The following is a 25,962-nucleotide window of genomic DNA, read 5'->3' on the forward strand; positions in this document are numbered from 1 at the left end:
CTATAAAAATAAAAAATTCTGTTTAGAGAGTCTCATGTATACCTACTTAAAAGTTAAATAAAACCAACGAAATCTTAACATCCAATCCAATTAACGTATTCAATAATAAATTCAATGTAGGAATTAACAAGATTCAATTTAGATGTGCGCGAATTTAACGTGACATAGCGAATCGCCAATTTATAAGCGAGGCAAGACGCACGCAGGCGGTCGAACGATCAGGGAAACGTCGAGATGAACACGATGAGCAATGAAAGTAACAAGTGCAATGGATAATTCAGGGTTGCGTAGACCCGCTGCCTACGTGGCGTACTTGTATTTAATTAGAATGGAAAGTCTATATATGATATCGCGCGGTGTAATTGTGCTTAACGGTTTGGGCGTACTCGCGGTAGAGTCTCGCGAATAAAAGGAACAATACGAACGCCTCGAAGACGCGGTCGTTGCTGTTGTGGATGGTATCGTCGACCCAGTTATGATCCTAAGCGAAGTTGAAATTAGGTTTCTTACGCCATGTTGCTGATATGTAACGAGAGAAAGAGAGAGGAAGGCAAACCGCCGATTGTATCATTGGATTCTTAAACGATCCGCAACATATCGCCATGACTCACGAAGGCGCGGGGTCGCGTTAATGAAATTCCGTTTCCTCGTTCGACAAAGAAACGCGTGTCGTCGCACTCATCGTTAACCGGAGTCGTGCTCTGCGCGCTAATTTCGAGCACAAACCAACTAGGGAAGCACAAGCGTTCGTTCGAGCGAATAAATTGGAGAAACGCAACGGTCAGATAATTGTTGATGTAAGCCTTTCGAAGATATATAGGCGACTGAAGAGAGAAAATGACGAGTCGCGATGTGTGACCATCATGAATTAATACTTCGTTAATTATGAATGTAGTCAGTTATAATTTCGCAAATTGAATCAATTATTGACAATTTCTTCGATCTTGCAAATTATGCCTGTTTTCATCAACGTAGATTAATTTTAATCTCAGTTACAACTTACTCTTCGTCTTTTTCTAATTCTTCATGGAAATAGAAAAAGATGAAGAGTTAATTAAACCGAGATTAAAATTAGACATTAGTAGAAACAGACATAGGAAAAGAAGAATTGAAACCGAGATTAAAGTTAAGATACATTGAAAACTGGCATTAGTCATTAAGTTAACGGTTAATGTTGTGTTGCTTTTTACAAGTAAAAATTTATTTAAATCCATTATTTATTATTACTAATTAATTTTTATTACACATTAATTTTTCTTGAAAAATGTCAGAATCATATTTTAAATATTGTCGATTGAATTAGTGTATCAAATATTTATTGTAAATAACAATGGAGAGTTTTCGGATTCGACACATTGTGTGAGGAAGAAGTTCACTGATGTGAAAGCAGCTGATTCTTAGCAGGGGAGTTCAAAGGGAGAGAGCAAAGTTCGGGGAGAGAAAGATGGAGAGGAGAACGATACGTTTTTGTACTCACCAAGAACGTGTGCTGACAGGCGCAATCGTGCCACTCTGGTGGCTCTATTGACTGTCAATGGTCGCCTCGATCGTTGACAAGACAAAGACATCTCGATCTTAGAGCAGGACAAAGACATCTTCGAGCTTAGAACGCAAAACAATGACGACTTTCAAACAAATATATTTTTATGAAAAAAATTTTGCATAGGAAAGTACAGATTTCTCTTTGACAAAGAAGTTTTCCGATATCGTTAGCAAAACGTTAGCAAGAAAGAAATCTGCAGCTGGCAAACTAATTGTTGAAGATAACTTGGAAATTTTTCCTGTAAAATTTTATAAAAAGATTGTATCAAATCATAAAAACATTATATCAAGTAAAAAAATGACAAAATAAAGAAATGAAATAATATATGTAGAGCAAACGTTTTCCCATGATTGAACCTTTTGTCCGCGGACAGCAGAAGCGCAACGGAAACGTTAGAATTTATTTAAGGCAAGCTTGAGACAAAGAAAATCGATGATGAGTACTCACTCAGATTGAAAACTAGGTGATCGATTGACTCTCAACGTGGGATTTTCATCAACGTCAGATCCGGCGAAGGGTGTCCAAGGGGCGAAGGGAGGAGGGGTTGAAAGAAGAAGACGAAGGGTGGGAAAGGCACGCGCAACGATCTCTTGTCTTCCGGATCTCACCTTCCCGATTTTCCGGATCGGAAGAAAAACGAATAGAGAGAAGAAGAAAGAATGTTAAAAGGAAAACACGAGTGGATTTACAAGCCAGGAGTTGCCGGGAAAAGGCGGGCAGCCTCAGCCACGCCACTACAACGACTGGCTTACAGAAGCAAACTCCCCATCTGCTGCGTTGGTTGCTGCCCCGACCAACTCCCCGCTGTCATTACGTGTGTCTGTGTGATTCGTCAATACACGGGCACGTGCACATACACATATACTTCGGCAAGCTGTGCATGGCAGCCGGGCATTCAAACGGAAAGGCGGATGTATCTGGAGGATCTCACCTTGTGGATGCCAGCGATAAGGCGCGTCTTATCTACTGATATTAGCGAAAGGCGTAGCGTACAATGATAGAAAGTTTCATATATCGATGTTAAACTTAGGAATTAACACAAATAATAGAAACCTGATAATAAACTGTGATTCGTGCATACTTTGATAATCAATTTGATGTAAACATAGTAAATAGTAGTTTGTTTATATTGTAGAATTTATTTTTCAAATTGAAATGTTTATATTGTAGAATTTATTTTTCAAATTGAAACATAAATTCAATTTCTTTTCTTCCCATAATCATTTTTCATTCGTATCCCGTTTTTTTTCGCAATTACGAATAACTGTTTACAGAGTTTACAGAGAGAATATAAAACGCAATATTGGCCAATTAAAAATGGACTCTTCAGAGACTAATTAAGGCACAAGGAACGTCACGGAGACGCATCTTTGATAGTATAAATATGTAAATAGTGAAATACGTTCAAGCGTTAATATACGCGAATTCGACCCTCCGATGGCTGAAGAGCGACACGCAACGCGCGCGCACAGACGTCGCTGTTATGTCGCAGTTGCAGCTGCTCGCAGGAGCGGACACACGGCTTTGGGGATGGCGATGCATGCCGTAGCAACGGTTGCGCACCACCTGGCCCGACGAAAGCCAGCCAGCCAGCCAGTCAGCAGCATTGGCATTGGCGTCGACCCCCTCCATCCCTTCGCCAGCCAAAGAACGAGATCTAAAAAAAAAGATCGGAGAGAGGGAAGAACACAAAAGGACCCTAAGCTTTTAGGCATTCCGGCACCCTCCGGTTGTTCCGAAAACCGATCGATGATCCTGAGAAGCCGTATCTGATCTTGTACGTAAGTATTCATGTCGCTTAACAGCGCGAGAAGGGAATTGCAGCGACCTACATACCTTTTTCTAGAAAAACAATCTAAAAGCGAGCTTGCGCGGTGGGAAAAGATGGATGAACGAAGGATCCACGCGTATCCCGAATGGAGCTTCATGGTTCGACGATTTTCACGGGACATTAGCATACTTGATCGGCTATGTAGGGAGTTACTAATCGATTAGGGGTGACTCGAACAACGTGTCAAATATTACGGGGTTACAACAATACATACGTGCGCCAGAAATATTAATCACCGTTTAAAATTTGTAATCGCATGATTACGATAGATAAGGCAATAAGTAACCTTAAATTGGCCTCAACATTCAGTTACTCAAGATAATAAAAATTAAGGTCACTTATTGATTCACCTATGTATAAAATTTACTACTATTACTTACAACTTATTATAATAGCTTTCATCGGTATAAATCAATAATTCGCAGTAAACGAGACTGGTAGATGATGAAAAATGCATTCAATTCAAAGCGAGTAGAAGAGCGCCGAAGCGTGGAAGAATATGAAGCTGGCCGTGCAAATCGAGAGGATTGAACGGGCTGCGTGTCTCCTTTTTTTTTATATAGAATTTCCGTAGAAATGTGGGGGTGGCTCCGCGACGCAGAGTACCCCCACCATCCCAACCACTGTCGCCACCATACTCGCCCATGGGGTTTGCGCGTGATATCGCAATAGAAGCTCTATCGATCCCAGCCCCCGACACAGCCAGACTGGCCGTTGTCAGGGGGTTGATAGCGATATGCAAAGCTCGGTACGCGCTGTACGCGACTTCGTGTAAAAGATCCGAATGATTTCGAGCTCACCGACTGAAAACGACGACTGAATCCCTAAATGTAAAATTCACCGAATTTCTTTAAAGCGACGCTCAGAAAGAAAAAAAATAATAAGGTAAAGTACGATATATACTGCATTACGCTTTAGTGTGAGAATTACTCGATAGAAACCGAACCCTTAAACCCTTAATGCTCTTATGACGATAAGTTTCACGGTCCATCTGCCCTTAATATCCTGGGGGAAGCCACCGTCGACTTCCCCATCGACTTCCCCTCATGCCTTTCCTTCCTGTTTCCTTCCTCCGCGGCCCGATCCTCCTCTTCCAGAAAAAATATCTACATGAAACCTACCGAAGTCCGTGGGAATTCACGTGCAAATTCCAGGGTTAAAGAAAAATCCAATATGGTTAACACACGTAAAAGATTGGCTCTCCTCTTTCGCATTCTTTAACGTCACTTCGACCTTCGTGGCGACGGTGTGTTACGCCAATTTCCAAGTTGCGCAGGAAAAGGCGTAATTGATCGACAAAAGGATTAAAGGCAACGACCTTAACGTCTTTAATTTATCCGATCCGGTTGCTCTCGCTGGCGTCGTCCGCGGACTTTCTCGGTTTACACCAGAGGTCGAATGGTTCACCGTGGCTCTCAACCGTGACGGATGAAGCGGAAAATCCACCGCCGTTCTCTTTCCAGCAGGACGATTCTTCTTTTTGTGCGCCTCAAACGATACTACACGCTCTGGATCTCGATTAAAAGAACGCGAAAGACGTACGCCTCGGCACAATTCTAAATATTACGACGGCCGTACCGATTATTACCGGCATGGAATATTGATGGGCCATCACGGTGAAATCCTGGCTAATCATAAGTTCATATGTACGAGGAGAAAATCGAAGATTTTCTCCGTGGAATTGAGACAATGCCTGGAAGGCAGAAACGACGCGTGGGAGAAGCTCGTTAGAGCACGATCATCGGCATCGCCTCTGGGATTCCGTTCATGTTAAATTAGACGCAAATTAGCGTGCATACGGAGATTTGCGACGAGAGAAGGCCTCGATGGAGAGCGGCTGTTGCTTCCTGGCGATAATCCACTAATTGTTTTCGCGTGAATCATCGATCGCGAGCAGCGTGGAGTTTATGAAACATACGGATCATTACCATCAAAATATCAACACGTATGATGTGTACTTCTCATTCGAATCGTTTTCTAAATTCCAACACACGTATGTATATTTTTTCAAAATTATAATTCAAATCTCTATCGTGTTACTAAAACTGCAACCCCGTGGATTATCTATTTCTCATAATTCAACACTGTTAATTATCCATAAAGCAATGGCAACCCAATCCCTTGAGTTAAATTTTGTTATTTATTTGTATACATATCAAAATATAAATCTGTCCATTTCTGTAGTTAGTTTCAAGGGAAACAACGTTTATATTAACGTATGAATAATGTACACTTAGTGAATAATGAATTAAATTTGAGTCAAATTTAATACATTTTTTTTAATCAAGTTATTTGTCACTATTGTTTTAGCTCAAATTGGATGTAATTTGACACTATAAATTTAACAGTGAAATCTCTATCGTTGTTAAAACACTGAAGCTGTAACGCCGGGCTGGAGATTGTTGGTTATTTATGATGATCTCGCAATCATCAGCGATCGCATAAATGCCCTGAGAAAGGATGGAAACGGATTTGACGATGGAAACATATGATAATAGCGCGTAGTTTATCGTCTGATTCGCGTTGTGAAATTTTCGGTGGCGAAAATTCGCAGATAGTAAATCATGATGAGGAAAGCAAGTAAAAGTCGTAGAAGTTTACGGCTGTGGTGCCGATAAACGCCGGTTGTTTCTATCATCGGCAGGCCACCGCGGTTTACACGCCGACGGTTTGGTTTATCGCGTAAAACCGATACTTTCACGGGATCGCCAGTGCATGGGTGGTTTCGACGAAGACGAGCACAGACAGATAAATTAATCTTGCCGTCGCCATTCGGCACAACGAAATTGCATTTAACTAAAATATTCATTATCTGTTACTCAAAGTCCATTAATTCAATTATGCCTGCAAAAATTGGCTCAATAATTCTTGATTACTATCACAGAGCGCCGAGAAACAATACACTTTCGCGAGTACATTCGACCGGATAATTAAACGCGAGAAAAATTCTTGTGAGAAATTTTCTCGTATCGTCTCTAATTGAATTCAATCGCGGGGGTCAGCCGCGAACTTCCTGCAATTAGACCGATTTCGTATGACCGGCGTAGGCGGGATGGAGAATGAGAGGCGCTGGCCAGACGACAGTCACGTCGTCGAGATGAACTCTGACACTCGGCAATTAAATCATCTCGTCGTTCATTCAGACATTGGCTCGCTCATTGAGGCGCCACGCCGCGCGAATTGCGCGTGGGTCGATAACGTTGGACTTTTCACCGTAACCCTTCCTTCCTTTTTTTTTTCCATTCGACGATTCCCGGTGCAATGCGTTTTGTTCGTGGGCGGTAAGTATGCCTCTATCCCAATCAGCGAGTATCAACGACAACTTCCGGCGAGGGCAAGTGTAAAAGCGCAGCGAAAGTTTCGTGATAAAGGGGGACTTCTGCTCTATTATGCGCGTCTCCGAACGATCATTCGTACGTTAATAATCCAGCGATCGACTCGATTATTCGGTAAGGACGTCCTTCAAGAACGGACCTTCGCTTTCAATCTGGAGCTCGTTATTGCAATGAAGAATTTCAAGGAGTTTGAAGATTTGAAAAAGATTTCAACGACGATTGTTGAGAAAAGTTCTTATTCATCAAATTATGATGAATCGAATCATTATAAAAGAGACTTAATTAAAAAGTATTCGACAAATTCTGTAATATTGTATTATCATCATCGAAATTGCATCGGCATTGAAATCCTCGAAGTGATTCGAGGGTATGAAGGGCGACGATGTGGTTTTGCAACATTTGTTCCATTAAAGTCTAGAGGCGGCTCTCTACTCCCAAGAGTAATATGTGTATTGCGAGTGAAGGGCTCTAGGGGCTTCTCTTTCTCTCTTTCTCTTTCATCGTAGAACATCTCTTGAAAAAGTCAGTCTCAGATCGAGGGCCAAGAGAACCATCGTGCCGTATGTAACTGAACCCACAATTTCACTCAGAAAAATGAATCATCGTGTCTTCGGTGCATATTAAAAAAAAAAAAAAAGGAAAGATAAGACAGTTCTAAGTAAAACAAATAAGCGCAAATATCCGCAACGATACCTTACACGACTCTAATCTTTCGAAGATACAACGTTTATTTCTGTGCCCTTCGTTTTATACAACGTTCTTATCTTCTGAAGCCAAAGTTCCTAAAGCTCGTTAGGGCTCTATTTTTAGCACCCTTCGAGCAGACGTATCGCGGCACACCCAGACAACTCCGGGGTACAGTTTCGTTTCTACGGCGATTAAAAAATATCGAGTACGTGCCGCCTGCCGAGAGAGAACAGTTCGGAGGCTTTCTGAACAAGAAGTTGCGCGAATCGAAATGAGAAGAAGCCCAGAAGCAGCCAGACAAATGTGTTGAAATTAAGAAATGGTCCAGTCGCGACGGCGCTGTCTCATCGTTAAAGCATTAAAGCCACGACGAACATACTTGAGCGCAGTAGAGTATTTCTATGGAGGAAAAGAAAGTCCTAAAAAGGTAGTAGCGATAAATCTCGGCAAGAGGCGCTCGCCATATTAATTCATGGCGTATTCAGGATTACGCGAAGGAGAACGCGTCGTTAAGACGTTTCGCTGCGTAGTTAGAAGATTTATGTATAGAATATCGCGTGAAGATCGCACTGACAACTCTCCCTCATCGCCGTATTCCTTCATCTACGGGTAATTTGCGTCGAATAAATTTCAAATATTACGTGATTTCAACAGAACATTCAATTCCGCTTTAAATGTTTTTCTGCCTTACATAATTCGCGAGAAATAATGTTCGCCGCGATATTAATTAATTAACGGAAAAAGTTCGCTCGTGAAACCTGAGCGGGGCTGTATTTAACGGCTAATTAATTCGTTATCTCAGAGAAATTCAAATGAAATCTAATCTCGGCTTGTTTTCGCATCTGTTTCCAGAGTCACGAGATATTTTCTAGTCGACGGGAGTTTATGAAAGTCTACGATCTGGTCTATCATTCGAGAATCCATTACGTTATAATAGCAACAGTGGCCTTAGCTCAGCAAATGAGCTTCTCGAAAGCACTCATGAAAGCTCTCTTCGTATTCTGGAATGCATCTTCTGGAAACACTTCGACCGACGACAGATGTTTGACAGTTACTCCATTTTTTCGATTAGACTTGTTGGAGGAAAGTCAGCAGGAGTTCGCAACGGCACGTCTATTCGTAAACAAATGTACCGAAAGAGATCATCTCGCGCGAATAGTAGACAAAACAAGGATGTTTAGGTCTTCGTCATGATTAATTCATATGAAGAGAGATGGGCTGTAACAACACAGCTTCAGCTGTTGGAGTTATTCGCGAGAATTAAATATTGCAGAATTAAATATTCAGAAAATGTTTTGCAATTACGTCACGTTAAACGCAGCCACGTAAAACGAGACGAATGTGTGTGTGTGTGTGTGCTCAGAACGAATCGCGTCACGGCAGGGTGATCTTACGAATTTTCACGCAGCCGAGCCCGAACGGCTCGAGATAGGTACGCGAATCTGCTTATGAAGTCGCTTCCGGTGCACGCGCTGCGTACTCACGTGGGGTGTTCACGCACCTTGTTTCCGCAAAGGTCCACTTTCCACGTCCGCATCATGAGATTACAATCGCCTCCCGCAAAAGGAGAAGCGCGAAGCAGACACGCGCGAAAAACGACAGGATCTTATTCCAACGCCTAAGTCCGCAATTGTTATCGAGGACTTGGATGAAATGTAGAACTGAGATGCGGAACGCCTTGATCGACGTGCGTTTGGTCTCGGACAAAAAGTCGACCCAAGAGAACTCGAGCCCCAGGAAAACGGAACTCTCGGTTCCATTGTGTTATCGATGTCGACTTCCGTCCTTGAATACCCTCGCTTCCGCTCACGATGTACCGCCAACCGGATGTTGCGGGCGATACCCTGTCGAAATTATCTTTGTAAAGAACGTCACGAATCGGTCAGTGCGAACTAAGAAGGTACATGTCATCGCAGAGACAAAAACATTATCGAAAGAAGAAATTATTTACTTCAAACAAGAAATTATTAAAGCGATTATTTTAAAGATATCTAAATTAACATAGGTACCTTTTCTTATTGACGCTTAATGCTCATTTTCAGCTTCAAAATAAGTTATGATCGAAATTGACTTTAGGATTGACGATGGAAAGTATTAAAAAAAAATATAGTGTTGAGTGCTTTCCAGCAAAAGGTACAATGTAACATAGTGATCATTTTAGCTTTGTTTAATATTAACAAACAATAAGGATACATGATTCACTGTGTTATCTGCATTTCTTGCTAAAAGGCACCCAACACTGCATTCTTTTTTATACATTTTCACTGTCTAGCGTCAATTTTGAATAGATTCAACTTTCAATGTCAAGTTAAGAGCACGTGCTGACACTATTTTTCAGTGTCTCATGAAATGGCACCTTTATGTGTAACAAATTTTTATTTGATGCGAACTTTGTTTGACATCCACGGATCTATACGATATTTAGGAACTAACTCCGTTTTCAATTAAACAATCCATTTAAAGTTCGCTGAACTCATCCTGCGGTTTGTGTATAAACATATAGATATATACTACGTGTATATACATATAGATATACTACGTATATATTTATTTACATGCATGTACCCTGTTGAGATAAGAATGTGGTAAATGTGCTACAGTTATGAATTTCGATATGCTTATCATATGCATGCCAGTTATCACTGTCATTTAGAAGCGTTAAGGTCGAAGCACAGATTTTTGCATAACGCATAATGCTTGAGGCATAAAAAGTCAACCAATCAGTCTTTTATTTCACGGAAATGAAGGATTAATTTATTTTCATTGATTTATTTTCTTATGCATTCTCGTTATGCAAAATTCTATGCTTCCGTCCTTATTCAGGAAGGAAGGATGAATGAACGCTTCTTGGAAAGGACTGACTCCTGAGGACACGGCCGCCGAACCCTTAAAATAGGCGGAGAATTCCCCGATTAAACGGTCCGACCAGCTGGTCAGCTGACAGGAACACTACGCGGCATCGTGAACCGCAAAACCGGTTCGCGAAACGCTTGTGGGAACAAAGACAGGTTCCGCGGCTCGCTCTCTGACGTCACACGGCGAAGCGGAAAGTGGGTGGGTGGGTGTGCGAGGTTGTCGAGTCAGTGAGGACGGTCAGTGATTGCTCCTTGGGCTGGATCTTCTTCTACGAGACAACTCGGACGACGTGAGCAAGGCTCACCCATTCCGGAAAGAGGACTCGACAGACACGCAGAAACCGTAAGACATTCTATTTCTAACTAATTGAGGAGATACCATGAGAAATACATGACTAGACGATAGTAATTACTTTAACAACACTGTATGCGCGTGTACATGAACGTGTGTTTAATAAATTATTATTCGTCGAGTTACGTTGTAACTAAGTTAATAAATATGTAGGTAAGAAAATTATAGTAAGTAAGAAAACTTTATCATACAGAAGACTTGAAATTTCCAAGGACGTCAATATACTTTGATTAATTCTCTCATTGAATGTTCAATAAATCGATAAATCAAGGTTTAAACATTTATTGTGGATTCGAAAGTATGTTAATAACCGAAGATCAAGATTTCAATAGATATGGCAAAGTGAAACTTGTGGGAAACTCTGATTCCTTGAATCATATCCGACGCAGGTGATACATTGTTTGTATGCACGCGCGAATGTACCATTATGCAATTTACATTGCAATAACGTTTCGTCACGGCCAGCAACTTAATGCGTCACCAATCGTTTTCAGTGACTCAGAAAGTCATCGGAAAGGGGAAGAGGACCCTTTCCTCGAACAGGTAAATCAACTTTAGTCCAGTCATGATCGGCATTTCTCGATTGCACAATTGAACGCGCGCACGCGAGAATCCCCTAAGAATCTTTTTTTTTTCCTGGTCTTGTTGATGTTCGAACAACATAATGTATCCCGGTTATGAGCAAAAAGAAATAGATGGAATTGTAAGACAAACTGGTTATAACAGACGCGAGAAGGAAAGAAGTATATCAGCCGCGGCTATTGAGAGTGAAAAAAAAAGGAGTCGCGATGAGGATGAGAAAGTAAAAAGACTGGGAATCTCTGCAATCGAGAAACGAGTGATTCACCAAGCCACAAAAAAAAAATAAGAAAAAGAAGGAAAAGCAAAGAGTGGTATCTCAGAAGCAATACGATCACTTACTTTCTTCATTTCACTCATTCCGCGATGATGACGATGGCAAAAAAGCGTCCTATCCTGCTAGAAATATTGATGGTTTTTTTCTCACTCCCTCCTCTCTCCATCCTTTTTCTCAAAGTAAAAATTGTTATATGTTCCAAAGAAATAAAAATAAATAACAAAAGCAAAATACTGTAGGATATTTAAATACAGTTATCAATTAGATCAAATGTTTCATGCAAAGCAACCAATGAGACAACTTCGAAATTTCAAGGTAGCTTCGTGAGCTGTTTGCTCCAGTTTTCTTTCATCAAAAGAGGAAAAGAGAAAAGAGAGATAGAGATAAAAGCTACTTCTCTTATACACAATTATGCAGAAATGGAGAAAGGATTGATCGAACAATCAGAGCTTCAAAAAAAAATTATCCTTGAAAAAAAATTATAATTTTTCATCATAAAAATAAGATCCAAATAATTGTGAAAAACTGCAACATATTGCATATTGTTTCTTATTTATTTAATTCATATTATACTTCGCGAAAGATGTAAGTACAGTGTAAAATTTTTGTCAATTAGATTTAAAAAATTATGTAAGCTTAAAAATTAGAAAATTTATAATAATAAAGTCATATTATGTTATTTGTTGATATAATAATAAATAATTAAAACTACGCAAGAATAAGTTCAAAACAATTCCCCTTTGATATAAAGTATCCCAGTAGTATACGTATCCCTTTTACAAATCTTCAACGGTTCAAAGCCCTCCTACAAAGGGCTCGCATTGCGTTGGTCCCCAGAAACCTCCCGGTAGAGGAACGTCGTTGACACGTAAAATTTATCACGTAAGAAAAACCACTCTTTTTCCTTACTCCACTCCACTCCACTTCATTCCATTCGTAAAACTCTACTTATAACCTTTAACCTCGATTTCAATCGACAACAACTGACGCTTTGTCTAATAGTAAAGAACCGTGTATTACAAATCTCGCCGGGAAATAGCATTTAAAGATCTCGGTCATCAGATTATACCGGAATGTATAGATACAACAAGAATGTAGCCACAAACAAAAACATTTCCTTGGAATCGTGTATGTACAAAAAATATCATATGAATATTCTTCAAACATTATCACGTACACACTAATAATGTTAATTATTTTTTTATGTATAAATTACATAAAAAAATATATATATATATGTATATAATCATGAATCATTAATTACGAATATTAGTTCGATTTCTGTTATTCTATATTACTGTTTAAGTAGACTTCAATTTAATCTTTTCTAAAAAATTTAAATAAATAAAAGTAAAAATTGACAACACAATCGAGTTAAATGGCGATGTTTCTTTTGTTTCCCCCATCATGCTCAAAATTTTATGACGATGAATATGTGAAAGATAAAGAAAAGAATGGACACAGTAAGTATCGAAAACAAAAATCGCGCAAAGGTTTAAGGAGTAGTTTCCGGTCACTTTGTGAGGAATTGTCGTCGATATGAAAGACTGAATCACAAAACAAGAATATGTGATAAAAACGCTACGGGATGCTGGAAGTGAGACGAAGAAGCTCAAGTCAATGAGAAGCTATATATCCTTTTGTGCTGCGCCTTTCTTGTGGAATTCAACGGATCGTCCATTGAAGGAAAAGTCGGTCAACGAAACACAGCTCAGGCAGTAAATTCGCCACGAAATGAGCTTTTATTGAAATGGAAACAAGCGATACGATACATTCTGAAATCGGGACAATTGTAGGAAATGAAGCTCCTTCGTAGCCAGTACTTTTCGATCAACTTCTACTGTATCGTATCAACTTAGAATCGATCACGTATTTAAAAAGGATATGGGTTTGCTGAAGTATCTAAAAATTAATTTAGCCAGATATAAATCTGCAGAAAATGATTTTGTTGGACAAAATAATTCTATAAAATGCTTAAACCTTGATGGCCAAAAAAGTTTTAATATTCTACCAACACCAGCTTGATCATCCTACAAAATTACTTTGATAATCCAAACAAAATTATTTTCAGCTTTTTAACTAGCTAAATTTTCAGAGATTTCAGCAAAACCGTTCTTCTTATCACACATCGATTGGTTGCTCTGCAAAAACTAGTACATACAACACTAATAACAATTTTTAATTAGAAGTTCATTCTTTCCCCGAAATTATTACGTTCTGTCTACAAGTTAAATAGTTTCCCTATATATAAAGCATATATTAATTTTTTATTAGAGTTAAAAACCGCCTCTCGACACAAATACTTTCCTAAGTATAATAATAATAGTATAGTTAAACTTCTCCCAAAATATGGTGAAAAGTTGAAGGCAGCAGATCCGTCGTCAACAATTATTGGACTCGCGATAAACCACCGACGAACCGCAGGGAAAAGCCAAAATTGTTTCCCCGCTCGTTCTATCGCCGTTTTGGAGTTTGGAAATTCATTCCTCGATGACGAGATGAGAGAGTTTATCGCTCGGTTCTAGCAATATTCATTGGGACGCTCGATGAATTCAATTTTACAGCAACGATTTGAATGCAGATCGCTTTGGCAAGAGCTTGGAAGTACGATACACGATGTAATACTAGCTAACATTCTACAATAAAAGTATATATGGGGGAAGTCAATTTTTTTCGCAATCAAATTCTAAAATATTAAATTCTGTAAATAGACACATATATAAAATCAGAAGTTGATGAATCCAAACATTGTTGGTTAATTGTTGGATAAACTTTCTTCCGTCAAGCCTCATTTAAAGAAGCCTTCCGAATTCGCCGGTCGCTGACCGGCAAAATCGGACAAGTCGCGGAGCAGGGTTTGCGATCGATCGATTAGTCGCATGATCGGCCGAGCAGTGACCGGAAAGCATCAGAGACAATGAGGAAGTGATGGAGGTGTGGCTCACCTAGACCCATCTTGCGCTTGAGCTTCTTGAGCACTTTCATCTTGCTGCGCAACGGTGCCAGGATGTTGTTGTCGCCGCTGTTGTTGTGTTGCGGCGACGCGCTTGGCGGTGCGTGCTTGCCGTGATGGTGATGATGATGGTGATGATGATGGTGCTGATGGTGGTGATGGTGATACGGCTCGCAGGATTGCTGCTGCTGCTGCTGTTGCTGTTGCTGCTGCTGCTGCTGCTGCTGTTGCGATTGTTGCACGCTCGCGCCGGAACTCCCGACGTGGCTGCAGCAGTGACAGGGGTGGCTGCTTTTGCTGCCCTTGATCGCACACTCTCCGGACACCCCCATAAATATGGCCGTACTGCTCTCGCGAGTCAGACGCGAAAAACCGCGACTACAGGGGTGTAGATGAAGACTGGAAATAGGGGAGCAAACGGCGCGGAATCGATATACGAACGATCTAATTCCGATGATCTCACTGACGATCGCACTTTCGGACACTGATCGCGAAGACAGAAGATTTACTCCCTCAGCTTCTCTTTCACAACACTACGCTCGGTCGTCAAACTACCTTAAAACGAAAACGTTAACGTGAAGAAAATCTGATGGAGAAAACGACCGAGACATAAAAATTAAACGTTACTCCGTAATCCTTTCCCGTTTAGACTGTTATTTATTCGGCGATGTGTCTGACGGGTGGACGTCGCGATCACTGCGCAAACCTTAAATCCAAGACAGAGAAAGAGAGAGAGAGAGAAAAGGGACTTGCGAACGAGACCGCGTGTCACGGCGACGAATGGGGCGATCTAGCACGTAGATCGCGAATCGCCTGCGTGCCCCGTCGAGCGCCCTGGGACGACTGACTGTTTTCTGTCGCGGAGCGCGAGAGTATTGCCGCAACGCGCGCGAGCCGGCATCCAATGAAACCGGGCGGATCCCCACCGTTCCCGGAGATGGAGGTGCATGGAGGGGTAGATTGGCACCTGGTGGACAGCTGCCCTTTACCTGGCCGCGATGCACCCGGCCACCCCAACGCACGAGGCCGGGGATACATCGTCGTCCAGAGTATACGAAGCGGCTGGAAGAGAGGACTCCTCTCCATTAATTTCGACCTCTAGACTAGGCCGTCAAAGTTGGTTCGCACGTTGATTCTCTTTTCACGTGAGATTCTAGGAATATACAATTCCATTCTAATTGCCGAAACTGTCGTTTCACAATGAAAATGATTAGTGAAAGAATTTCCAATTGTGTAATAATTTAATCAAAAAAGCCTTCTGAGAATATATATATATATACATTATCGGTCGGTTGGTAATTTAAAACGTGAAAATGAAGCCGCTGTAACTTTACAAAGAATTGATAAATTGCTTCTATCGAATCGAATGGGAATAAATAAATCCACGAGCGCGCTGCAACGCCTCCGTTTTTGGTTCTCGACTTGGAAATGCGCGCAGCTCGAAGCGTATCGAGAGGAAGATCGTGTTTCCATGGGATTCAAGATGCGCCTCTCATCCCATGACGACGCGGACCAAGATCGCCACGCTAACTACAAATTACATAATAACAGATAAAAAGAAAATGATATTCGTGGCGCACGACGGCGTCACATATGAAGAAACTTTATACAGGTACCCATATCTCCCTTTAATCCGTCACGCGCGAAGATCACAAAATTCGTTCGATCCCTTGCGTCCGATATTTCACTTAATTTCCATGCGGGCACTTTCAAAACGATGCAGGAATGATGTATTGGTATAAGAGAGGATTTTTAATCACGATTAAATTGCGTTATAAAAGATATATCAAAAGGGAAGAGCGATCTCCTCCAGAAGAGATAAACTAGCTTTTTCCGCCGGATAAAATTCAATTTGCGCGAAGGAGACACCGAATCGACTTACGCGCGAAAAGAAACATCATTATGGTTTGAGTGAAGGGAGAGAGTTATTGGATTTGTATCGAGTCGAAGAGATGAAATCGAAGTCTCATCAATCGATACAACGGATACTCGCGAGAATTCGCTTTTCATTTCCGACGTGATAGAAAGACTTTAATAGCATAAATGGAATTAATATATACAATTAATATATAAATTTAATTTGACGAATTATGCGTATATTAAAATTGTCTATATTAAAATACACTAATCTAATCTAAGTGTAAAAGCCTATTGAAAAAAATGATTGGCTGCTGCAGCAAATTAAATGGTAAAATATGGCATTTTTAGTTGCATTAGCCTATCGGAATCCTATACTGACATTGCAGATAAGCTAACTAAAAATTGGCTGCTGCAACCAATTAAAAATACTATACCATATTTTACCACCTAATTTGCTGCAACAGGCAATCTTTTTCTTCAGTATATATTAAAATACTGATCTAATAATAAGTGTAAAAGTAAAATGCAAATACTTAAAAATATAAAATACACGTATTTTACCAAACAACACAATAAAGTGTATTGAAGATTTTGCAGTTTACTTGTTTTTATATTTCTATGAAATTCATATCTTTACGTCAATTTATCTTATATGCACTATAAGTACGTCCAACCGAATTCGCTATAAAAGTCGATTAGTATTAAGGAGGGAGAGGAAAAAGAACAACTACAATGAAAAACACTTGCTAATACATGTTGGCACAACCCCTTCATATCGATGACCTTGTTCGTAATTCTCCCCCCCGTTTGCTTTTGTATGTCGGTTACGACGCTAAATGACTCGTATTCACAGAGACCCCATCGTCCGATAACTCAAATTTCGCCGACAGGTTGCGGCATTCGTGCAAGGTGCATCCGATGTGCAATATTATGCACCCTTGCGAAGTACTACGGTGCCGTTACAACAGTCCGGAAAAAAACCGCTGCTACTTTATTCATTCGCCTCTTTATCTGCCCTATCGATTTCGCGCCTATAAAAGAATTATGCAACCGCGTCAAAAAGGAGAGAGAAATATAACTGTTCGTGAAACAATGACCCTCAACAATACAATGTCACTTTGTCAGCCATTGTTCCAACACAGTTAACGGGATATAATCAGACGTCACTTTGAACGCGACATTAGTTTCTATTTACATCTCAACACTCAAATTTGTTATAATACGTCACAACGCAGTTGAATTCCTTTTCATTCCGACAAGTGAGATTCAACTGAGTTTTTACCTACAATCTGCACAAGCTCGAGATGTGCTTTCCTGAGTCTTGTTAACTCACATTAAAAGTAAGATTACAATCTTGTATTGTTACGCGATAACTTTGTTATCAAAGCAAGCAAGCAGTGATGTCACTATCTGAGTATAAAATACTCATGTAACTTTAGACTGAGTATCACTTGCATGAAAACAGAAAGCAACTATTGTTTTCTGCAAGGCGCGAACGGTACGAGAAAAAGAAGACGCGCAAATACGCGAAAGTCAAATTAAAACGGAATCTGTTCGACCGTGGCTCTCGAAATGAAAAGGCGTTTGTCACGCTACGCGGATTTCCTCTCGCTCTTGTGTGTGCATGTCGCGAGCATTTTCATTCATGGCGGGAGGTAGGAAACGAGCCGGCATTCTCTCTCTTCTCTCCTCTCTCTCTCTCTCATACGGATGGGAAATATGCTCACAGCACCGTGGCCGCGCGGCTTCCTTTCGCACATCCTTTTCGTCTCTCTTGCATAAACGATTGCGCGCGACAGTAGCAACGGGCGCCAATTGTCCGCCTTCATTCATCGAAATTCAATAATGTACAATAGATGGACGCCAGAAAGCTTCTCGAGATACGGAAGCGTTCATTTCAAATACGCGGAAACAATCATTTCGCGTTGTAATAATTTTATGTAATTGTACGTCGAAGATAATAATAAAATATAGACAGCTTCGTATTTTTCTTCTATGCGATAAACAGAGTTCTCTCGTAATGAACATGACAAGTAACTCGAGCCTTTCATTCCCGTGAGCGATTTAACGATTTAATTACACAACGCAGCAGTTCCGTAAGAGAGAATAATGACGAGACGTCACAGACACGTCCGAAAGTATGCTTCTTACATCGCCACCTCAATTAATTCCCCGCTCGTCTCTCATTATATCCCCGCTGTATATACGCGGGCGCATTGTTACTTGCACACGCGCGTGCACGCACGCGGCCCATATGCGGCTATTTATATGCACGCGTGGCCGCGTACACGCACGCACGCACGCACGCACGCACGCACGCGCGTCCTTTCTTCGCCGCGTCGCTATACGGTGATGATAATAATACACCTCGTTGACCGCAAACATAGACACGTGAATTTCACGATGCGAATGCAAAGGAAAGTCCTCTATCGAAAACACTTTCGGGGAAAAAAATCTGACAGACTTGACTTTTCCATCGTTGGGAACTCTCTAAATCTGAATCAGTGCATAGTCACTAATTACAGTAATTACCCAGTGGCATACTTGGTACTGGATAATCAGTGAAGTTCAAAAAGAAAGAATGTTTCAGCAATATAATTAAAATAAAATACTGATATTTGTATGTTAATTTCAATCTTCTAATGCTACATTCATTGAATTTATAAAACAAGATTAGTTAGATCATATAATAAAGATTAAATAGGTTAGGGATCTCATATTTCATTCACTGATTACCAGTGGCATACTTGACACTGATATCAGTGATTATCCACTGATTCAGATTTGGAGAAAAGGAAAATATGTATTTTGTTGACATTTACCGCAAAATTTAATGGATTCGTGCGAATAAACTTTTACAGGATGGAAAAGTTACTATAATGGCTAAAACATGTCATAATTTGAGTACAACATAGAAAGAATAGTTTTGTTACATTATCTAACAATTTTGCTAGATCTGAAAATAAATTTAATAGTCCAACAAAATTATTTTCAGATCTATATCTAAAAAATTTTAGATCTTTTATCAAAATCGTTCTTTAAAACCATGAAAGAGTATAATGAAATGATACATTAAACAAATCCTACTCAAGGAACAGCTGTAAAATTTAAAAAATAGATTCACGCCTTTAAAGATTAAATAATTGGACAAAAATACGAAATATATCTTTGAACATTCAATTTGAAATTTATCGAGATAAAATATTTTTGTGTAAGTGGATTATTTTTTTCTCTCCTTTACTCCAGGAATTTTTAACGCCAGTGAATCGACATAGCTCACGTGCCCTCTGCGATCTCGTGGAGGCGAACGTGAAGCCTCGCGAATCCGGTCATAGCCTCGAGGAAACGGAAACACGCCTCGGTAGCTCACTCACCGCCTTCACGGAACTTAAAATCTGACCGGCGATACGTTTTGGAGAACGCTCAGAGAAATACACAATGAACAATTTACTCGGCGTTTTTTTCTTTCTTTCTCTTTCTCTCTCTCTCTCTCTAAACTTAGCATAAAAATAGGATTTAATATTTACAGACAAAAAATATGCTTCTTTATTTTTACAAGTTTCATAAAAGCGCGTCTTTGTATTCTCAAAACAGGATTGATTATTGAGTTCCCTCTTTTATTTTCCAATCGTGCTGCATTGAAAAAAAAAATGTTTTGTACAATTTGTGACTTACAAGACCTTCCTTACTTTTTAATTAAAAAATTTTGTTATTTAAATTAAAAAGTAAGAAAGTTTTTGTAAGTCGCATATCATACAAAATATTTATCTCAGTATGGGTTTCAAATTTTCAATTGCATTTTCAGGAAACAGTCGAATGATAGCAGGCTAGCTGCAAGAGGCTGTATCGTACATTCCCTTCATTCCGCAGCGTCAAATAAGGGGTTGTTCGGTCCAGCATCTGTCTGTCATGTCGTCTGATGCCGCGCGCAAGCAAGCAAACGGCGGCGACAAAATCGCTCGAATCGCGCGCAGATGCGTCTCCTTAATAGGGATTCCCGGGGGCGAGGATGTCAGCAACGCGACGACCCGTATGCATATAACATAATATGAAATAGCGGAAGCAAAGCAGGATGGCAGGAAGTTGGAGAAACCGACGCGTGCGCGAACCGCACCTCTCGAATCCTCGTCCCCTCGTAAAAATGTAGAAAGCGAAGGGAGGCATTCTAGAAGTATATTGCCGGCTCGAATTACTATACGATACGCGACCCCCCGAAGAAGAGGGAACAGATAGACAACGGATTCTCCAACGGTCGCTAACCTCCCACATTGGCTCTCGATTTTTCTCTCGATGCAGCTGATTTCATCCAATCTCGAATTTCCTACGGTTAATCTCATTGACGTCACGACGAGCTGACTAGACAACAAACAAGATCGCTGTTATATAATCGTTAGAGATTTTGTTCCGATTATACAGACTATGAAAAGTGGCAAGTGAAACGTACGGTAACAGTGATGTTATAATACATTGTATTTGACGTAACAATATTATGATAGCTAGAATTTGTAACTTTCTTTAACTGGGTTTGGCGTAGTGTCAAATAATGAAATACAACGACCAGCAAGGCGGACTGGAGTCTCCGCTTGCCTTCGAGCAAGGAAGCGGAGATACGCTTGGTAACCCTCTAGGCGGAATTGACTCTCGCGTCGAACAGGCAATGCGTCTGAAAGCAGTCCGTTCGGGTACGATAAATTTGGGATATTACACACGATCTCTCGTAAAAAAAAAAAAAGAAAAGCATGCATGCAACGCTTTTCCTCGACGGCGTTTCAGTCCCATTCACAACTCGGCATTTGCGTGCCGCGTTCGAAAGTAACGTTTCCGGAGGAATAACGAGGCAGCTTATTCAAGATTTAGAACGCTGAGAGAAGATCGACGCGATTTCCCTCCCTCATCCTTTCTAAATCGCTTTGAGGCAAGAGATTGTGTTTCGCAATTTAATATCATAATCAATAAAAAAAGAGGTGTATTGTATAAATATCAAAATTAGATGCGTGGGAAGAAAAAGTTATGCACAAAATATTTGTATATTTTCGGGGCGACATTTATTCGCCTTTGTGACGCACATGTGACAGTATTACAGATATTAAAGCACAATATGCTTTGACGTACTGCGTGCTTTTAGAGGCACGACACTGAAGACACGAGTCTCTAGACTAAGTTGACCCCATTGTACCACAATCATTCTATTATCACTCAATTTGAACTGATGCACGATGTCGTGCACATGTAAGTACGTAAAGAAAGTACGTTGTTCAATATTAGTAGAAAAGCAGGAATAATTCATCCAATTTTTTTATCTATCTTTGTCACACATATTACATATGCATATATATATATATATATATGTATATATATAGAATATGAAAGTATCTGTAAAATGATATCATTATAATTGCAATTCAAATATTTTCTCAATCGAAGAAATGTGGAACATATAAATAAAATATGAATTACTTAGAAATATTATATAAACATACAAGCACGTACAGTTTGTATATTGTGAAAATTAATTTTAATATTAATTTGCTAATTCCTTTACTGAATGACGGCAACATTTATTAATCACTTTGTATAGCAATACCGAATTCCGATTAATGCGGATGTGTTTGCAAAATCTACGAAACGTGAACTCTAAAACCAATGAACAGACATGAAGAACAATTGCACTTTATTTGCGGTACAATTAAACGTGTGCCGACAGCTGCATACGGGCGTTATCCTCTGTCGCGTAATGATTCTTCAGCTGTCACCATATCATTCGAGACGAGACAACGAAATGCCCGGTCTCTCGTTGTCGCGGACAATACCTAAGTGCACCTGTCCTGGCGATGTCAGGAAACTCCCGACGCCACGTAATAGCGACGATGCTTAAGGAAATACCCCCTTCCTTTCCGCTTATGCGGGTCGCTTTATATCTCCTCTTTTTTATCGGTCAGTCGCTAATAAATTCGGATGAATAATCTATAACGGATACTCGGTGAAATTAAAGATACTTGGTAAAAAAAAAGCGTCGGAACAAAGTTCCTAAAATGAGGACAGCTTCATCGCGCAAAGCTGATAAGAGCAGCTCTCCTCAACGCTCTCCTCAACTTGGCATCGTGCCAAGATTAAAGATCTAAAGAACGCGACGTGCCCGAAAACGCGTTATAAATTCAAGACAATGTTAAATAAACAGACGGATAAGACGTTTGATCGGCGATGCGTGAAGCACCGAGAGTGTAATGTGGATCGGATGCTCAAAGTGCATATATAGAATGAGCGGTTTGTTTAGCAAGTTTATAAAAGGCGTTCACACAGATTAGAGCGAGTAAGCCGGGAGAAAAGTGCACGAGATGCGGATGACTGTTAAGAGACAATCATGCCGTAATCGGCTTTTTGGTAGCGACAAAGAAGACCATTATCTCGTTGCTTAAATAAACGCTTATCGCCACGCTGCAGCTTAGACAGGTCGTATCAAAAGTAATCTTTAAAACTGCGTGGTACATAACGACTTTCCATTATCTATTATTGTTTGTGCAAGTGCAAAAAAAGTGTTCAAGACTTGGAGGATTAAAAGTCCTTTATTTGCCAAATTAACTAAAAAAAAAGTCTAATCAATATGGATAAAAAAAAATTTAACCTTATCAAAGATAGAAATAATTATTTGATTTTTTCCCATAAATCAATTCTATTAATATAATTAAAAAGCAAACATATTCTATTTAATATCCGAAATATTTTGTTACGAAATATTTGATCATAAAATGACATAGAATATGAAATATCTCGCAAAATTTTCACATTTTTTTCAATAATCTTAGTCTAATATTTTTATATGTAAAATAACAAAAGAAATTAAATAAAAAAAAAGATAGTTTCCTGCACAAACAAATCACCAGAATAATATTAATTAGATATTTTTTACTCGATTTGTCGAATATCATCGGCTAATTAATTAATTTGCAAATATACTTTGTGAAAACTATATATATTTCGATAATAATATTATTAGTTTCTTAAGAATTCTACATTTCAAATATCGTAATATTTATTGAAAGAGATAAACATATTTTCAAACATTTTTCAGGTTAAACATATTTTCAGGTAGAACTCGGAAGAAGCTTAAACTTTGTCTCGCCTTTTTGTGAATGACAGCTGATTCATATGACGATATTTGAACCAATTCAACGACCATACGACGTCCAGGAAGTGACATCCACGAAAAGAGTAACATGGTCAATGTATTACCTTTGCGTCAGGAAGTCCAAGTGTGGATCGTATGATTGTGCACGCGATCAGTAGCGTCTGCTACCAAAGTATAACATTCCAATAACTGCACGGAAAAGCAAGCACGTGCGTGCCTCGCAATAGTTAGGCCAGAAGTGAACGGCATATGTGTTTCGTTGTTGAACGAATATATAAGTGAGTGAGTGATCCAGTGCACCTGGCTTGAACAGTGAACAATGAGGGGTTTAACTACATTCAATTGCAATCAATAAAATATAACTAAAATATAAATATATATATTGATTTTAGAAAATTTAAACTAATATATAAGTATAAATATATCAACCATGATTATAGGAAATTAAAGCTAACAATTAAAATAACAATTAAAAAATTAAGAAACAAATTTTTCTTTCCTCTTTTCATCCACTTTCGTTTAATGTGTCAAGCGAATCCTTCTCGAATTTGTTAGAGTGAAGCGAGCAAATTAAAATTCTACATGTTTGGTCATAAACATTTTTTTTATACGACCAGAAGGTGTAGTTCATTCACTATCACGTTCGTATTTCGGCAGTTACGCAAAGCAGATGTTCGATCTTAAAAAAATGAAGATTGACTTCCCACCCAGAAAAAATTCCAGGATGAAGAACAGGTGCTTATAAAAAAATCTCTCGAAATTTAGAGTCGATCTTTGTGCGGGAAAGCACTAACTTTATTTTATCGTCTTTCATAATCTACAATTTTAATTAATGATTATTTAAAAATTATAAAACAGATGTATATTCTATTTAAAAATAAAGAAAAAATGTTTTGTGACTTTCAAAACCTCGAACGGATCGTTTTCTGATGCTAGGTTGCGCCAATTTTCCTTTTTTTGCTGATTTTCGGCATTTTGTCAGTGGCATAGCAAATACCTAGTCATCGTTGAATTAACATGCTCGATAATGGTTTCCTAAATCGTTTTGTATAGTCGAAAATCTTTTGTAAGGCTTTCACATTCATCAAGAATCATAGGGCGTGATTTAAGACGACAAAATCGGCAGCTTTGGAAGATGCAAGGATGCAGGTAGTTATACCTACTGAGCTATTTAAAAATCATCTTTAGAAACTTCAACACATGGAAAAAAATTTTATATTGCGAAATGACTTTGAGAAAATGCGCAGTATGTTATCAAGATTTCTTTCTGTCGTCTAACATAATTATTGTAAATTACCGAAGATATACACTGTTAAGTCTACAGTGTAAAATGTAACCTAATTTAAGTCGCCACTGTTCCTACTCAATATATTGTTAATTTATATTGAACAACGGTTAAATTTGACACTATATGTTTTAGTATAAAATAATAATTGATAGATATTGAGAGCAGGAACAGCAGACTTAAATTAACAGTAGTGTATTCCGTCATGTGATCTAAACAGGATATTTAAACTCCCCTCCGAAAGTCAGTAGCCTGATTGGAAAGTATTAAAATTATGCGAACATGCCAAATTATATGGAATGTCAATATGGAACTTAAATAAATTCTCGATATTAGGATTAATAAAATACGTCAATATGGAACGTATCCTTTTGTACGATAGTTTTTATACCTAGCAGGGCTGGTGTATTATTTTTCGAGGCAACATAACATCTTTGACTTTAAATCATTGGAGCAGGTAAAGACTTCACCCGAGACTTCTCCAACCGAGTTTCCAGAGACTTCCAGAGACCCTTTTAATATCTATTCATTTAAAGCGTAACTGTTTAAAGAGATTTAACTCTAGACATTCAACTGAAGTGCTGAACGCGTGTTATAATTTTTATTTATGAGCAGATATATTTTTCATAATCAAGCTTAATTTCCGCTCGTTGCAGATTATGAATATCATAAAACGTTATTACGGTCGTTATTATAAATTAACATTATGTATACTTCATAGATATATTATATATGTACGTGTGTGTATTACTTGTAATTTTATTCGTTCACGTATCATGCGCGAGCTTCGTAAATTCTCTAATTCAAACGCAACTTTTTCGGCTGCGCCGTATTTTGTCAAACGTTTACTACTTCCTTAATTATAAATTAGTTTACATTCGCCCTCGTTCAGCATTTCCGTCATTCTTTAATCCCTCTTGGCTATTTTGCATGACGGTACTTTCTTCACTGCTGTGTTTCCTTCCGACGCGGCTCGACAAAGACCGTTCGAAAAAGATGCGTGGCAGGTGCGTGCGCGTGCCTGTCGTCCAATGATGTTTGGTCTCCGTACCGGTAGGTGTACGCGTGTGTATGTTTTACCAGATACCAAGAAGCACGTATGAGACGAGAAAAAAGAAGACAAGAAGAACCGCGATACACCTTGCATCAGCTTCGATCCCATTGACAGAATTCCCCCACTCGAGTTCCCTTCATGTGTATAATCGTGCTTGGTGAAAAAAAGGAAACCTTCGCGAATTAATTGCATGCTCAATTAGGATCGTCGAGCGAATCGTTGAAC

General features: G+C 39.3%; 1 protein-coding gene across 6 annotated transcripts in view; it reads right to left on the reverse strand.

The window, feature by feature from the left end:
• Positions 1–25,962, reverse strand: part of neur (E3 ubiquitin-protein ligase neur) — a 63,565-nt gene that overhangs the window by 17,873 nt on the left and 19,730 nt on the right. The window contains exons 1-2 of one of the 6 annotated variants that reach the window (XM_087409158.1): positions 1,991–3,028; positions 1,478–1,602 (exon numbers count right to left, since the gene is read on the reverse strand). The exons of 3 other annotated variants lie outside the window; for them this stretch is intronic. In XM_087409158.1, the coding sequence (XP_087265284.1) occupies positions 1,478–1,595 (118 nt within the window). In that variant the 5' untranslated portion in view covers positions 1,596–1,602; positions 1,991–3,028. Of the gene's footprint in view, positions 1–1,477; positions 3,029–14,404; positions 15,696–25,962 lie in introns of those variants that run through there. 2 more of the 6 variants (XM_011061234.2, XM_087409157.1) reach the window with 2 other exon arrangements.

The sequence above is a fragment of the Acromyrmex echinatior genome, chromosome 9 (genome assembly GCF_024713525.1).
Source record: "Acromyrmex echinatior isolate Ae372 chromosome 9, ASM2471352v2, whole genome shotgun sequence".
Classification (NCBI taxonomy): domain Eukaryota; kingdom Metazoa; phylum Arthropoda; class Insecta; order Hymenoptera; family Formicidae; genus Acromyrmex; species Acromyrmex echinatior.